At 31.3% G+C, this 18,536-nt stretch overlaps 1 protein-coding gene across 1 annotated transcript in view; it reads right to left on the reverse strand.

The window, feature by feature from the left end:
- Window positions 1-428: 428 nt before the first annotated feature.
- The window catches only part of LOC114331463 (uncharacterized), a 195,105-nt gene continuing 176,997 nt past the window's right edge, over window positions 429-18,536 (reverse strand). The window contains exon 12 of the mRNA XM_050661799.1: window positions 429-9,751. Coding sequence (XP_050517756.1) covers window positions 9,472-9,751 — 280 coding nt within the window. The 3' untranslated portion in view covers window positions 429-9,471. The remainder of the gene's footprint in view (window positions 9,752-18,536) is intronic.

The following is an 18,536-nucleotide window of genomic DNA, read 5'->3' on the forward strand; positions in this document are numbered from 1 at the left end:
AAATAGTAAGATGTAGTAGCGAGTACGGACTCTCTCTCAATATCAGAAAGACGAAGTTTATGAAAATTAGTAAAAACAACCATAATACTAACGAAATCTTGATAGTAGAGGGCCAGCAGATCGAAAGAGTCAAAAAGTACACTTACCTAGGAACACTTATAACAGAAAATAATGACTACACTGCAGAAATAAAAGTCAGAATCGAAAAAGCACGTTCTAATTTTATAAAAATGAAAAAGGTCCTATGTAGCAAAGATTTAACATTAGCTCTTAAAGTACGCCTAACAAAATGTTACGTCTACAGTGTTCTATACTATGGAGTGGAATCATGGACGTTAAATGTAGAGACAATGAGACGACTTAACGCCTTTGAAATGTGGACCTATAGAAAAATTATGAGGGTTTCCTGGGTAGATAGAGTTACAAACAATGAAGTACTGAGAAGAATAGGTAAAGAAAAGGAAGTTGAACTTACAATTAAAGAAAATAAGCTACAGTATCTCGGACATGTGATGCGGGGCGAGAAGTATGGCATCCTACGACTCATAATGCAGGGAAAGATAGATGGCAGAAGAAGCATCGGAAGAAGACGAATTTCATGGTTGAAGAACCTGAGAGAGTGGTTTGGATGCAGCTCGAAACAACTATTTAGAGCTACTGCCTCAAAAATTAAAATAGCTATGATGATTGCCAACCTCCGTAGCGGAGATGGCACCTGAAGAAGAAGATGGCGCTAATATATCGTATATTCCGATTATAGCGCCATCTATAAACAATTCTAAAAAATATGTCGAATAAATGTTACTTATTTTTTCATGAGGAATCCAAATCTGCGATAAAAAATTAGGATTCCTATTTGAGATTTTAAAGTTATTCTCCACCCAACCCCCAGGGGGCGGGGAGGATGGTCATGTTTGGTGTTACTCGATAGGTTTTTAAACAATATTAAAAACGTATTTCTTGGTTTTTCATTTGGAAGTGTATTTCTCAAGATATTAGACCGTTTCTATAATTTACGTATGATATCACCATAAATCGCTTTTTCCGATTATAGCACCATCTATCCACAACTGGAAAAATGTCTTGAATAAATGTTACTTACTTTTACGTAAGGAATCCAAATTTTCAATAAAAACTGGGGCTTTCCATTTAAGTTTTTAAAGTTACCCCCCACCCCTGGAAGTGGGGGCGCAGGGGTGGGGCGCAGGTGCAGATCCTTCACCTCCACCTCCAGAGGGTGGAGTGGGGGATCGTGTTTGGTACCATTCGATAGATTTTTGAAAATTTATGAACACGTATTTTTCAGTTTTTCGATCCGATGTTCGTTTCGCGAAATATTTGACTGTTCCGCGAATTTTGGGACACCCTGTATATATCGATACCATTATTTAATGCATATAATTGTTTCTTTAATCATTTTAATGATAAATAACAATATAATATTATTTCATATATGGAACATATTAGATCCTAATAATTTATTTTGTTAATAATATAATGCATATATTTGGTTCTTTAATCATTTTAATGATAAATAATAACAATATGATGTTATTTTATATATGGAACATATTAGGTCCAAATAATTTATTTTGTTTATTTATTTGTGTATCTTATTGGGACCGTGCAAGTTCGGAAAAGCGACACCCGATTTCATAGCTCAGCAACATTTGTAGCACTTTTAATTATACTGACCAATTATATTAGTCCTGGTAGCTGGATAATTGTCAAGGCAATAGCAAAAATAAATAATAAGAAGAAAAAGTAAGATTGAGGTTATGATATTAAAAGGTAAACATTGTATATAGTAAGTAAAATACTAATATTATTAAATTGGAGTTTTACAAGTAAAATACTTACAGTTAATTAAATTCACTTTAATAATTTCATACCATATCAATATTGTGGAGCAACATTAATGCCCAATTTCATAATTACAGAAAATTATAAGATTTCTCCGCTACTAGCGCACGATCGTTTCTCGTAGGTATCCCCTCCAAGTACTTGCACACAGCGAATAGCAGAATTTAAAAAACTAATAAGCATAGTTACTTTCACAGAAAGCAGCTGCAGATAACTTCATAAAAATATGAAACCACAATAAATTCTTCCCAATTTTAATACAAAAGAAACCTTACAATACATATATGTGGGTGACAGGAGTAACAGGAATGAAAGAGAGTGCAATACTAGTAATATATATAACAAGAAGTAGTTTTAAACTTTAGTAGAAAATCAGTCTCATATACAAGCCTTGATCACGCTGCCTAAAAACAGCATAAATACTTTTTCTCTATCATTCAAAATAGTATATACAATTGTTATGACGCCGAAGTAATCGTTCAGTACTACAAGTAATATTTGTACCAATAGAACCATTTATAATATTGCTGTCATATCTGCGACTGTAACTTGTACTAACTAAACTTGTAAAGTTTATTTTCAGGTTTTTTATAGAAATGATTTCTTTAAAGTAAGAACCATAATGTATTGAATGGTGTAAACCTTGTTCTTCTTTTTATTCTGCGGATGCTGTTTACATCAATGGAGGTTAGCAATTGCAACAGCAAACTCGTCTCCAACTTCAGCTGATTTTTAGCAAAATATTCGTCATGAGGAATACCTGCACACTTTAGTATATATAATTTACGGTTCTGGTGAATATTTTAACAATTTAATAATAATTATAAACAGGCAAATCAAGAAGAGATCTACTACCCAATAAGAGAATACGAAAATGATGGAGTCACCCATACAATAATTGATGACATAAAAAAACAACTAATGGTAAGAATATGTACAGAGAATGCCAGATGACAAAATCCCTAAACATATTTTGGCGTGGACAGCACAAGGGAGAAGCGAAAGATGAAGGCCGAGAAGAAGCTGGAGAGAGGGAATTAAATAAAACTAGAGGAAAGAGAAATCTCTCCAGGTCTATGGTTAAACAGAGAAAAATGGCGGTTAGGAGTCGGAAAACGTCGGAGAACGCTGTAAGCCGATAGTAGTACTAGTAATAATAATTATAAAGGAAACAAAATCCAGGGTTATTAATCAGAGGGGTAATCATAACAAGGATCCAGATAAAAAATGAAGATGTTAAACAAGTTGGTACAATGAAATACTTAGCAATCTGGATTACTGAAGATCTAAATCCAGAACCAGAAATTTAATCAATAATAGAGCAATCAAGAGTAGTGTTTTTGAAGTGAGGGAATTTATGAGTAATCAAAGACTCAATCTCCTAATCCGACATCGGATCGTAAAAATAGTATATCAATGTTCTAAAAGGTTGGAAACTTTTGAGTTGTGGCTTTTTAGAAGACTTTAAAAATATTATGGACGGATATTACGACCGAAATAATGTTATAAAACATGGGAAAAGACAGAGTATTTTGACCACCATTAAGAGGAGTATATTTGGATCACATACTTAAAAATAATAAGTATCTAGTTAGAAATATAAAGGATAAAATCGACGGAAGGTGGTGTGCTAATAGAAGACAAATATCTTGACTGACACACATTCGCGACTGGGCCGGGTTAAACACACAAACACTTTTAAGAAAAGCCGAAGGTAGAGACGAATTTACAATGGTTATATCAACCTTCATTAGGAGTCGGTTCCAGAAAAAGAAGAAGTTCTATGTCTGTTCTCGGTACAGTAAACTCACCATTCACCTCAACCTCTTCAGTTTTACAAAACCATTTCTGGTTTGGCCATTTTTAGATGTGTTTTATTTTTCAGCATTTAGTTTAGTTATTTATTCAACAGCCCACGCAATTGTGTTGATATTATTCCCTGCGACTTATCTCTGTTTTGGTTTTGTTTTATCTGATTCGCCTTTCAAAATCATGCATATATGTATTAATTAATCGATTCAACACAACATCTAAACCGACATCTGCGTCTGCTATTAGTATCGTCGACATAATCTAATATTGGCTGTTTGAACACCGTCTTATAATCCTTGTTATAAAGATTTAATAAAATAAGTTTATAATTTTTGTTATCACCGTGTTAGGTCCATGTTTTAATAAATTCTTTTAAAATATTTTCCATCATTTTCCGATATAATAGGTCTCAATGTAGATGCAATACACCTTTTTCATATTTCCGAAATTATCTGGAAACAATTTCCATATCAAGTTCCTCTTCTGTATTTTTATCGTTTTGCTTTGTGCATTCCTGTTATCTTCTATTACTATTTATTTACTAAAGTGGAATGACTATTAGAATTGCGATTTATTGTGTCCTGTTTTATTTTTCATATCTTCATAGTTCCTATGGTACATAACATACTACTTGTACCTGTGGATTAGCCATAGCGTTTTAATTATTAATATTTTAACTTCGTTAATGGACAAATTTATATACAACTTTTATGAGTAATATTTTGATGATATTTGAATGACTGCACAATATGCCAAAAATATTATTTTTCATTTTGTCCTTTGTTGCACACTTCAAGTTAACTGCAGTAATATATTTGGTTCTTTGTATATAAATAACAGTAGGGAGACCCTTAGATAATGAAAATTCATTATTTTTATAAAATAAATAAACGCATATTTGACTTTAAAAAAAAATCACTCTATACATGATAATGTTTTATCATACTGTGACTTTTTCAGATGTTAAGGTACAAATACCGTTAAATTGAGTAAGCGCTTATCAGTTTAAAGTTAGTTGTAACTTAACACTTAAACGCCCAAGGGTGGGTAAAAAATGTCCACCTAATGCGTATTCCCTTGTAACATATTTATTTTGTGATCCAAAATTTTTCAAAAATTATTTACTGTTAAAAAGACCACTTTTTTTTAATGTTAATTTGGTTCTATCGATATTTTTAAAAATAAAATAATATCTTGAGTTAAGTATGGGTGGGCACAAAATATAATTTCTCCTTGGTAGAAATTTGTTTTCTATGGCCCGAAAGGATTTTTATTATAAATATACCATTTTTTTAATATACCAATTTAACATTTTTTGCATTGATTAAGACTGTCAGACTAACATGAAATATACAACAAAGATTTCTCTAAAATTTTTGGCATATTTTTGTTGTTATATACGTTTTAACTAACGTTACTAAATAAGGCCTATAATCAACGTAATCCGGGCAGGGATCGCACGAATTGAGCATGTAACAAATTTAGGTAAAATACTTTTTTTTTAGTTTTCTCTTTGAAATATTGCACACGGAATTCTTAATTTATGATTGTTCGATGTTTAGAATATTTTTTTATTATAATTTGTTTATATTCATTCCATTTTATTTAATTTTATTATTTAACAGATAATATATTTGGACCTTCTCAATTATGCATTCAATAGAAAAATATTAAAATGTTTCTTATGTATCTTGGTTAACACGTTTACAAAAATGAATGAAAACTTTTATGTACTAAATAATAATGAATGAAAAATTTTAGATATACTAAAAAATTTACACTTTGAACTGATAAAAAACTACCTAGTTCTAAAAATGAGGCGTAAATAATTAAATACTTAAGCCGTCAAAAAGTTTTAATTTCCAAGAGCATGGTATGGCATGGTATATCTAGGCAGGGCCCACTTGTGGGCTCTTCAGACACTTACGACTAATAAATCAAGAGCATATCAAGAGAAAGATACGAACTACAAACAAGAAAAGATTAGCAAACTAATCACAGTCTCGGTCTCTACTAGTTTCGCATGAGTTTAATGCGATTGTGCATATACAATTAAAATTTTTGGAGATATTTGAAGAAAGTGTTTTAGTAGGTACTAAACTACGTACTAATTACATTTAAAATTTATTAATCTAGATGTTCAGTCCCTCATAATAATAAATCACGGAGTATTTATCTTCCTTACTCCGCCCGAATGGGGTAAAAAATCCTGGAAAAAACTCTCTTCTTGTGCTAAAGGTGCCTATCTTCTGGAGATGTTGGCAACCACATTGACCCATCTTATTCTATTTACGGCAGCTCGGAATAGATCAGTTGACGTTAGACCAGTCCACTTCCTAAGATTGGCCAGCCAGGATATACGCTTACGTCCAGGGCCTCTCCTGCCCTCAATCTTGGCTTGTAGAATCAACTGTAGCAGTCGGTATTTTTCGTTACGCATAATGTGACCGAAATAAGCCAATCAATTTTCTGTTCTTTACGGTGTTAATTATTTATTTGTCTTTTCTTAGCATCTGGAAAATAGTTATATTAGTTCTGCGGTGTATATATGAGACCCTCAACATACGTCGGTAGCACCACATTTCAAACGCCTCTAACTGCCAACTCCGTAGAGGAGGACACTAAAGACGTAACATCTAAGAATTCTTATGCATATACATATTGATACTTAAAGACAAGTTGCACAGAATTTTACTAAGACTGTTAAAAGAGCTTCTGGCTTTTTCAATACGAGTTTTTATTTCGTAGCTATGATCCCAAGTATACTTAATGTTGCAGTCCAAATAGCATATTTTCTGTACTCTCTCTAGGGGTGTATTGTTTACGGTAACTTGGGCGTTTATGTTGGTGATTTTACTAATGATCATTATTTTTGCCTTCTTACAATTTAGTTTTAGGCCGTATTTGTTACATGCTTTTACAACATTATCCATGATCTTTTGGAGCCCCTGCGCACTATCTGTCTGCAATACTGTATCGTCTGCATATCAAATATTATTTATAAGTTGTCCAGTTACTGCAATACCATCTTCTGATACATCCAAGGCCTCTCTAAAGATGTTTTCAGAGTATATGTTAAATAATGCTGGTGACAGTATGCAACCCTGTCTAACTTCTTTTTCGACTGTGAAGATTTCGGACAGTTCATTTTCGAATCGAACTGTTGCTTTTTGTTGGAGATATCAGTTTGAGACGAGTCTTATATCTTTACCATCGATTCCTGATGTTTTTAGGATATCGATTACTTTTCCATGTGGGACTTTATCAAATGCCTTCTCGAAATCTATGAAATATGCATACACATCGCAGTTGTGTAAAAAATTCTCCTACTTAAAAAATCTTTGCATCTTAGTGACTATAAAGTAGTCTTTCGTGAAATATCATGCAATTTGAATAAGTTTCATTATGTTTTGTTAAATTCTCTACTATAAAAAAATAGTCAACTTGTTATAAATTTGTAGATCAGAATATTCCAATTATAAATAATTAATTCAAATTGTGTTTAGCTATACGTTGGCCAAACAATCTTAGTGCGAATAAATATTGGTATATCTATTTGTATGGAAAGCATCCATTATAATTCTGAATTCATTTTGATCGCATATCTCAATTAATATTTGTCCATAATTTCATATTATAAGATCCTTTCTTTTCTACCATTATGTAAGGATATCATAACCCTAATAGTAATAACTCTAGTGCAAGTCTAATTTTTTATTTGTTCGGGTAGATGTTCGATCGTGTTTATTTTATTCTAGTAGTTACCCTTCAATAACTGTTTGTTTATTGTTTTTTTTTTAATTCATATTCTCTGCATTATTAAGAAAACATACTGTTAAGCTCTTTTCTTTTGTAATTGATTATAGAAATAACTAAGATTTCTTTAATTTTAAAACCCTTGCCATATCATTTCAGTGATCCTGGAAATATTAACTTTTAGTCATTCAAATGTATATAAATATAAATAACTTCAAAAAGACTAGGTTTTCACTCTAATGGCATATAAAACAAGATAATGCTATTCTACATCCCACCAGAATGAAAACAATGGGAACCTTCTCTGGTTACACCTCCGAGGCTTCTACAATTTGCAAGCCATACGGATACTAGGACTAAGGAAGATGAGGAAATTCTACAATTTACAATTCACGTCCCATCTGCTCAGCGCGGTAAAGTTCCAACGAGAAACTGGTTTTTCATTTTTGATAAATAACTTCATTTATCATTTTTTGAAAGATCGTGGAAATTGTAGCTAATATAAATATTCGTTTTAATCTTGTGTACCTATTTTTTAATAATTTACTTTTTTACGAGAATTGAGAGGTTGACTTAATACTTTACCCCGCAGACCCGTACAATTTTTGTGTAGGGTTTATTCTCTTGGTTGAGTTGTAGCAGCTTTTTGGCGCCAATGTCCATTGTCCATTGTCTGCAATGTAATCTAATTATGCGACACTACGTGTCTCTCATGATCTACTTATCATCATTTTTAGGCTGTAATAAGCTATTAACGAAAATATTAACCTAAACAATGTAAATCCAAAAATGAATGACAAGTTAGCTTAATATAATGAATGCAACTTTCAACAAGAGCTCCTAAATCAGTAAGCTTTTTTGGTGATGTCCAGTATAGAACGAATAAAAACGGATTTAATAAGTTTATAATATTTCACAAATGAAAAAATCCTGTGAAACGACATTTAGGTATTTTGTCAGATGTTAAACAACATACATAATTAGTGTAATTTTTAACGATCACATGCTTTTGTTGTATTTTAAAAGAATATCTTTGAACTTTTTTTATAACATTAGTCATTAAATGCATATTGGGCAGGTACATAGATAAATATTCGCTGACAACATCAAAATGTTAAAAAATTTATTATTTAAAAGAAGATACATTATATTATATGAATTAGAAATGCCAATACTCACTAATATACATAAGGAACGTAAATATTAAGGATTTTAAAATATACTGAAGCATTTTTGTACTGGCATTTGCGATATTTGGAAATAACGTTTGTGAGAAGTGAGCACCATGCGATGAGAAATATGGGATTTTTTATTTAAACCTGGTGAAAGGGCATTTTTTATTATTTTCGGTGCTAGATTTACCCTACATGTAAATAAATCCAAAGCTAACTAATATAAAATTAACTTGGCGTGTGGTTCTTGCTGGTATAGAAACATACAAGCTTTTCATAGAGTTCTAATGGATTATTTATATACATGTAAGCTATGTCTAGGCAACGTGCTTAGGTTAAATATTTTTTTTAGTTGCGTACATCCACTATGTTTCAACAATATCGTTTAAAATATAGCAAACTTCTGAACTACAGAGACTGCATATATAAAAAATAAATAATTAAAACTAGTTTTTTGTGTAAATATTTTTCAAAATGAATCACCATAAATATTTTTTATAAGAATGTACTCAGTATAGTTCAGCGTGCTAATAATAAAATTATAAAGACACTCGTCATTAAGTCTAACTCAACATCTGAGGAAGTTACAGTTTTGTGAAATAGGTTAGATGTAAAAAGAAACTCTTTAAAAATATAGTTTTGATAAAATATAATGCTTGACTAGAGATGGTGTTCAAACATTTTTGCATATTTAAATTTTCTGTATGATCTTTATTCCTTATCAAATTTAAAGAACTTTAAATTTGATAATATTTTTTCGATATTTTATAAGTATTTTATTGTTTTACAGAGAATATGCATGGTTGTCCTATATCGAAAGACATTATCAATCAGTAATATATTTTTTTATCTCAAATCCCATGACTCCTCACTCGGAGTACCCACTTCCCGTCAAAACAACTTTTAGCGATGATTGCTCGTGTGGTAGAAAGTCTCCAGGTTTGACGTATCTTCCTCTGCGTTTCTCCTTAAGATTTCCCTGTAGCTTTCCGATGCTGCTGCTCTTCCTGATCTCAACTTTGCTAGTCTTCGACGGTTGCAAAAGCGGAGAAGTGGCTCGAGGAGATTCGTCGTCGCTGTCGAAGCTGTCCGATGGACTGATCGTCCGGTCTTTCTTTTTTAGACTTTGCTCGAGGCGTCTTAAGAACCTACAATATAATAATATGTTATAAATAATTGAAGACCCTGATGCAAGAAGGGGATAAGTAACAATATGTAAATTTTACAGGAGAAGCAAAAAAAGTTTTATTTTTTAATTTAAAATTTATGTTGTTCATGAAGTAGGGCCGAACTAATACAACAGGTATATATGATTTTGCCGCCATTCTACAGCCAAACAACAATGCTATTAAGGAAAAAAAAATTTGGTGCAATAATAGGATAAGTTTAAGCCTTTTTTGTACTGTAGTTTACAGCAGGTGCAAAAAGGGGATAAGTTACATTAAAACCCATTTTCAGAAGAAATACTTTATTATTAAATGTGGAGTACTTATTAATAAAAATGAATATAAAATAAAGCAACGCAAATTTTAACAGAAAGTCTACTTCCTATTACCTACATTATTTCCTGCTTTTCGGTTTCTGAAAGTTTTTCTATGCATTTCTTACTACATTTGCAATCATTGCCTTGTTTTTTTTTCTGGTACCACTTTTCTCGTTGTCGTAGATTTATAAACTTCACCTCTAGCTCTTTTTATTTTCTGCACATTTCTTTTCCAGCTCTTGGGATCTCTTGTTTTCTTTCGTCCATGTTTATTATTTGCAGCTTCTTTATCAGCGGACTCCTTCTCTTCATATAAATTATTTTCAGATGCACCAGAATCATTCGAAGGCAGAAACTCGCTGCCTGAACTTTGATATGGTTCATCCTTTATATTTGAACTTATAATAATATCCTATGATCTAGTAATATTTAAAAAAAACCTCGATATTTTACTAAACCGTACCTCTCGCACTAGCACTATGTTAACTCTCCAACAGTTTCTCGGTGACTACGTGACTTAGATCGCGTTCGTGGCTCGTGCAGATACCGGTACCTTACCCAATCGCGGCAAGCCACCGGTGCAATAGTGGGACAGAATAACACACATATAAAAATTAATTCAAAATTTGGTGCAAGAACGGGATAAGTTACACATTTCTTATACTGTTCTTGCACCAGACCATACCACGGGATAAGTTGTTTTCTCTTATAATTTCAGTATCTATTACCTGTACATATCCTATACTTGCGCCAGGCAAGAACAGCTACTTTTCAACCTAAATAAGCACCTATCTCGATTTTGCAGAATTTGGCATTTATCCCTTTCTTGTACCAGGGTCTTCAATTATTATTGGTTTGGAATAAAATCAGTTATGACATTTTAACCGAGATCACACCCTATACTAAGTTTAAATAAGACATGCACTGCATGTAAACAAAGATTTCACTTAAAGGTGTTCAAACGTATCTACTCGTTCCATATACAGTGCGTCTGCGTAACTTGGAACCATATGGCAAACTTTTTTATTATCAATTTTACGAAAAAAAGTTATTCTTCATAAAGTGCTCTGCAGAGTTTAAAACCTGAGATTCAATCTCATGAGATATCAAATTTTATCAACAGCATACTAGGTATGTCAAAAAATATGAATTTCGCTTAAGAGGATGGGTACGTATTTTCGGCTGAAGTGCTATTCAAATGGGGATTAATTTTTTTCGAATCCTGAGAAAACTAATAAGTATTTTTAAGAAATTTAAACGCAGAATGAAAGATTGCGTTATTAGTGAGGGCCGAAAGTCCCTGAGAACTTCTATAATGTTTATTTTAATAAGTACCAGAAGTGAAAAACTAAGAGAAAATTTAGTGTGATTTTTAATTTCAAATATCTCATTCAAAATAAACTTTTTATTTATTCTAAGGGACTTTCGGCCCTCTGTAATAATTTAGTCTTTCATTCTGCATTTAAATTTTTTAAAAATATATATTAGTTTTTTCAGGATTTGAAAAAAACGGACACCATGTCCGTGGTAATATTTTCCAAATCTATCTTATCTATCGTATTACAACGCACTCAGTCGAATAGAATATTGTCAGCATATTGTCAGTCAGACATTGACAATCAGTGACAATTTTAAATATTTGACATGGCATCGGGAATATTTTGAGCTGTTGACTAAATAATATTGATATATAGTGTATTTGATAAATAATTGATTTAAAACGTGAACTTAATAAAAAGTTATTTATTGTGTATTATTTGTGGAAGATCCAAGCAGAGAATATATCAGGATAATGCATTTTGTGATCCAAGTATTTTGTTGTTAAAGATGTTCAAAATTGTAAGCGTTCCATAGTAACAATATATTATTAAAAAATCACTTTAACACTTTTCCTCTTTTCTCGATTGAGTATTAGTTTTTGTTGTACATATAAATTATTACAATCACTGAATACATAGTTAGTGAAAAAATTATCAGTAGTAATTGCACAAGAGCTCTAAAATTATTGAATTTTTCCCGAGTGACACTTTGGCAGTTTTAATTTCACGAGCCGAAGGCGAGTGAAATTATGTCAAAGTGTCACGAGGGCAAACATTCTATATTAATTTTAGAGATCGAGTGCAATCTTTTGCGATTATTTCATGAATAAAACTGTTAAAAACCAAAATTTTATTGTAATTTATTTATGTAAGTACAAATTAGTACTGTTAAACACACAGTTGATATAAAATATTTTACGGTTGAAAGTCATCACTTTTATAACTTTTAAAACATTAATTGTCATTAATGTCACTGAATGTATGTTTTCGTAGCAACGAAGGGCATCTGACGTAATATACTTGACGACGGGATATTATCAAAAATTATCACCTTAATTTGCATTTCTGTAGCTTTCTATTGGTCAGAATCTCCTATGAATGAAATAATCACATTTATTAACTGAATTAATAATTTGCAATTGTACAAATAACAGTTATCCAAGAACATTCAAAACCCATCTCTTTAAGTTAATGATGACATTTTCAAGTGGAATGACATTCTAGTAATGTTTACATATCCATACCAGTGTGAATTTTACTACACGTAATTTGCCGTGTAAAGATAGAGAAAGTATTGATAGCCGTAAAATATTTGCGAATTATGTACCCATGGCCTTAAGAGGAAAATACCTTTATATTTCATAATATCGAAAATTGTTATGAAAAAAAGTTGTTTGGAACTAAAAACTATGTTATAATATGCAATTACATTCATCTTATTGAAAAAAAATTGATTGTTTTTCAAATTACGGATACCGAACAGCATTTTTATTACGATAACTCCGTTATTATTAAATTTACGAAAAAAAGTTATTCCTTATAAAAAGTCTGCATAGCCTAACATTTAAGATGCAATTATAAGATATCAAATTTTTATCAATTTTATACGAGGTATGTCAAAAAATATGAATTTCGCTCAAGAGTAAAGAACCTTTTTTTTTCAATTACAAGGATGTAATTATATATTAAAACACAGTTTTAAATTACGAACCACTTTTTATAATAACAATTTTCAACATTGTGAAAAGTAAAGGTAGTTTACTCTTGAGCAAAATTAATATTTTTTGCATACCTCGTATAAAATTCATACAATTTATTAGCTTACTTGTTAGACAATGCAGACCTTTTCATTAAGAATAACTTTTTTTTTTGTAAAATTAATTATAACTGAGTTATCCTCGTATAGCGTCGTATAAAGTAATAAAAGTGATCTTGGATATCCGTAATTAAAAAAAATAAATAAATTTTTTCTTACAACTAGAAGAATGTTATTGCATATTAAAACATAATTTTTAATTCCAAATAACGTTTCTTAATAACAAATTATCGATATTGTGAAGTATAAAGGTACTTTCCTCTTGAGCGAAAGTCATATTTCTTGACATACCTCGTATAGGTACTGTTGAAACAATCTGATATTTGATGATTGAATATTAGATTTTAGACTACGCAGAGCACTTTATGAAAAATAATTTTTTCGTAAAATTGATAATAAAAAAGTTTCCCATATGGTTCCAAATTACGCAGACACACTGTATATGGACCGGTCACTCTAATAGTAGAGTGTAGGTCGCTCAGGTTCATGAGCTCTTTTAATCCATTTTATGCGGTCGACTGGTCCGCATAAGTCCTCTTCACTATCCTTTATAGATTTTAGTGTTTTTTTGCTTTCTCTGTGATCTTTTTCCATTCTTTCCTATTCTGTATTTTTTCTCTCCATCCTGTAATTTTAATATTGTATATATCCTCTCGCAGTTGATCTTCCCATCTTATTTTCCCTCTAGGTCTCTTTATAACTGGCGTCCAATTCGTTATCTGCCTAATCAGTTTATCCGCTCCTCTTCTTTGAATGTGGCCAAACCATTTTACTATTTGTGCTTTAATGAATTTCACTATGTCTTCTCCTTCCATTAGATTTCTTATTTCGTGATTCGTCAGAATTCGTATTTCTCCTTGATCTGTCTTACCTGGACTATGTATTCTCATCATAATTATTCTTTCTGTTATTCTCAATTTTTCTTCATATTTTTTTGAAAGGCATATTGCTTCTGCTAAATAGATGATGGCTGGTCTAATTGCCGCTCTATATATCTTTGTCTTTGATTTCTTGCTTAAGTTTTTATGTTTAAGTAGCTTGTAGTATTTTCAAAATGCCCTATTCCCTGTTTTAATTCTTTCATTTATCTCCATGCTTCTTCTGTTTTGACCATCAACTATCATTCCTAAGTATTCCAAGTAGTCAAATCTTTGGAATACATCACTTATTCTTATTTCTCTTATTCGATTTATTTGGTATGGATTTCTACTACTTATTAACTATTTGGTTTTTCTCTAATTGATTATTATTAACCCCCCGTTTTTGGACTTTCTGGTCAATATTTGCGGTGCATCTTCTAAACTTCTCTTGTCACGGTCTATCACTCCTAGGTCATCTGCATACTCTATTATTTGTGTCGAGCTTTGGATTATTGTCTTTTTTGTTAGACCTGTGTTTCTAATTACTTCCTCCAAGGCTATATTAAAGAGAGTTGTCGATAGGCTATCACCTTGTATTACCACATGTTCTATGTTGATATTTTTTGTTTCAATATCCACTGTATGTTTGATTATGGACTATGGATGTATAATTTATGGATAAGCAACAAATTTTAAATAAAAATGATGTATTTCAACGTACTGTTCTACGTATCTGTATGGGAGCAATGAAGTCTACTCCAATAGCACCATTGCATGTTGAAGCTTTAGAACCTCCCTTGAATTTTAGAAGAGATTATCTGAGTGAAAAATTTGTTGTGAAAATTGCATGTATCAATAATTCCTTATATTCTAGCATAAGCTCACTAAACACAGATGATCTAACAAACAGTTACTGGACTCATAAAAATACACCAACCCTGTGTACAGCCTTTAGAACCATGTGCAACAATAAGTATATCAACAATATCAACAACCTTGATACTAATGACTATTTCGCATTTTTTTATGAACCTGATATACATATACCCAGTGTTGTTTTTGTAACAATATAGGTTCCGGTACGCAACGTTCTGGGGAGTCTAGGGAGTATTCATAAGGGGGGTGCGCCCCCGGGAAAACTTTTTAAATTTAGCCTCAATAAGGGCGTTTAAAAGCTATTTGGGAGCAAGGAAAAAATCAGGAATTTGTCTATAATTTTGTTGTTTTTTTATTTTTTGTCCCAATAGGTACCGGTACGGCGTACCGGCGCGTACCGTCACAAAAATAGCACTGCATATACCTACATATTATAATAGTTCATTATTAGATTCATGCATCTTAAATTCCTGTATAGACAAATGGCCCAAAGCAACTGTAATCTATACATATGCATCCAAAACATCGGAAGGGACCGGATGTGCTTTCTACATTCCATCTAAGTCAACAGAAAAAATGTTCAAATTACCTTCTAATTGCTCAATTTTTAGTGCAGAAGCAATTGCAATTCTTGAATCCTTGATATATTTCGATAGTTTAAACAATAATTCAGTGTTAATAATATCCGATTCATTGTCAGTTTTATTATCTCTCAAAAGTTCAAAATTACCCAATTATAATTCTAATCCTTTCATTTACCAAATTAAGAACATGCTTGTCAAGCTTAAAAATAAAAATAAAATTACTAATTTTATTTGGGTAAAAGCTCATGTTGGTATAAAATATAATGAGCATGTTGATTCTTTAGCTAAAGCTGCAATAACCTCTTCAGCTGAAATTGTACCAGAGGAGAGAATTTGTATTCCTAACACTTTTTGTATCTCTAAAAGAAATCAAATACCAAGGTCGTTGGAAAACTTATTGGCAAACTTTTTGTAACCACTCAACAACACAATATATTTACGTACAACCACAAATTCCAAATTCGAGATGGTTTAAGAAATTTAGTAACATCCGTAAATATATAACAACCTTAATAAGATTGAGATTTGGTCATGGTTGTTATCCTACTCATCTTGCTAAAATCAAAATTTACAATTCAGATTTATGTGAAACATGTCAAGAACAAGGAGATCTTAATCATATCTTTTTTAACTGTTCCAAATATATTCAGCATACAGGAACTCTTTTAAGCAGCTTGCAAATATTTCCTCCGTACCAAATAAATAACCTATTGGCTACTAATGACAAAAGAGTATATGATTGTCTAATCAAATTTATACATGGTAAAAATGTATGTCTGTAATTAATTTTAGCCAATCTCGTTAACCTTTTTTTACCCAATTGTTTATTTTCCCTTCTTTTCCCTATTTATAGTAATGTCTTTTAGGAATTTTTAAGAGGTTTTTTTTTCTTTTGACTATTTTGATCTGTTTGCAATAGTAGGCATAGATAGACACTTTTTTATTTAGTATAAGTAAATTAGAATAATATGTTTTTCTTTTTAATAATTTCTATTAGGTTTAATAGTTTTTTTTGTATTATTATTAATTATTATCAAGTTGTATCTGGCTAAATAGCTAAGTGCTAAAGTCACAAATAAAAAAAAAACATCCAGTGTTTTAACCTTTGATGTTGAGTCCTTTATTGTCAATCTGGTCAATCTTATTAATTTTGCAGGTATATCCATTCATATTTTTCATTTCTTTTAGTAGCTGTTTTCTAGAGATGCTGTCGAAAGCCTGTTGAAAAGCAACAAACAATATGTGAAATTCTATGCCATGTTCGTAACTTTTATCGATTGTTTGCGTTAAAACATGGATTGCATCTATTGTTGATCTCCTTTTTTAAATCCCTATTGATACGGTCCTAGGTTTTTCTGTGTATCTGGTTAGCCGATATCTTATAATTGTTGTCGTGACTCGTTCCATAGTAACAGTATATTATTAACATAACTTTTATCACTTTTTCTCTTTTGTCGATTATTAGATTTTATTGTATAGTATATAAATTATTGTAATCACTGAATAGATAAATGGTGGACAAATATTCCTATTATTTAAATTAATGCATAATTTACGCGATTATATTATTATAAATAACTGTTTTCAAAAAATATTCAAAATTCGTTGCTGGTGACGACATCGCTGCCAGCTAATTTTTACATCCAGTGCTTATTTATTGGTATGCGAATAAACTGTAGGTAGTTATATTCTATTCTTTTATTCATTGTAGTAGACTTGTTTAAGACAGTGTATAAAACCACAAGACATACCAAAACAATGATTACTCTAAAACCTTTGTGTTACCCTAAAAATACAAACGATCACGACTGCACTCGATACTACTTAATAAATAAAAAACTGAAAGAAGGAATAGATGATAGTAAGTTTAAGTTTATAAACGGACTAGGAACCAGAGAGGCGTTGTTTGCTTTTAATGTGATAGCTCAAAGATGCATGGATATGAATGTGGAGGTGCCGGTTTGTTACGTTAATCTTGAAAAACAGTTAACGAAATAAGACATAAACAGTTAGTCCAAATTCTAAAGACAAAAAACATAGACAAAAGAGACTTACGAATAATAAAAAACCTTTACTGGAATTAAAAAGCACAAATTGTAATAGATAAAGAACCCAGTCCAGAAATTGAAATCAGGAGAGGAGTTAGCAGGGATGTGCTATGAATCCATTAATAGTCAACGTATATAGTGAATCCATTTTTGAAGAAGCATTACTATCTGAAAATGAAGGAATAATAATGAACAGAAGAACTATTAACAACATAAGGTATGCAGACGACATGCGACACCGTGAATATGGCAAGCTCTGCTAAACAACTTTAGTTACAACTAAACAAAACAAGCAGTTTCTGTGAAGAATATGATATAAAAATAAATATAAAAAAGCAAACATAATATGATAACAACTAAGAAAATAAATATGCAACAAATATATTTGGGAACTGTACCGATAGAAAGGGTTGATAAATATTAATACCGAGGAACCTGGATTTCAGAAAATAATGATCAGCAATAGAAATAATGGTAAAGACGGAAATAGCAAAAAATGCGTTGCAGTGTAAAAATAAAAACAATTCTCTGCAAAAAAGCTCTTCGATTAGAACTGAGAGTAAGAACTCGGAGATGCTACGTGTTTTCGATACCGCAATATGGGCTTGAAAGCTAGATATTAAGGCAAGAACAAATAAATAAGCTAGAGTTATTTGGAAATGTTTTTTTACAGGATGAGTGGGCAAATATTACGAAATAATAAACACAATAAAAATAATAAAGTTACAAAATCTGGGACCCGTAATGAGGGCACAGCGATATAAATTGATAAGACTGATAACGCAGGAAAATATAAATGAAAAATGGAGCAAGGAAGAAGGAGAGTGTTATGGTTAAAATATTTAAGGCACTAGTTTAAAGTAAGAACTGCAAGAAATTTTCATAGAACTCTTCTGAGCAGCGGTAGCTAGAGTGAAGATAGTGATGATAATATCCAACCTCCAAAT

The sequence above is a fragment of the Diabrotica virgifera genome, chromosome 1, assembly GCF_917563875.1.
Source record: "Diabrotica virgifera virgifera chromosome 1, PGI_DIABVI_V3a".
NCBI lineage: Eukaryota > Metazoa > Arthropoda > Insecta > Coleoptera > Chrysomelidae > Diabrotica > Diabrotica virgifera.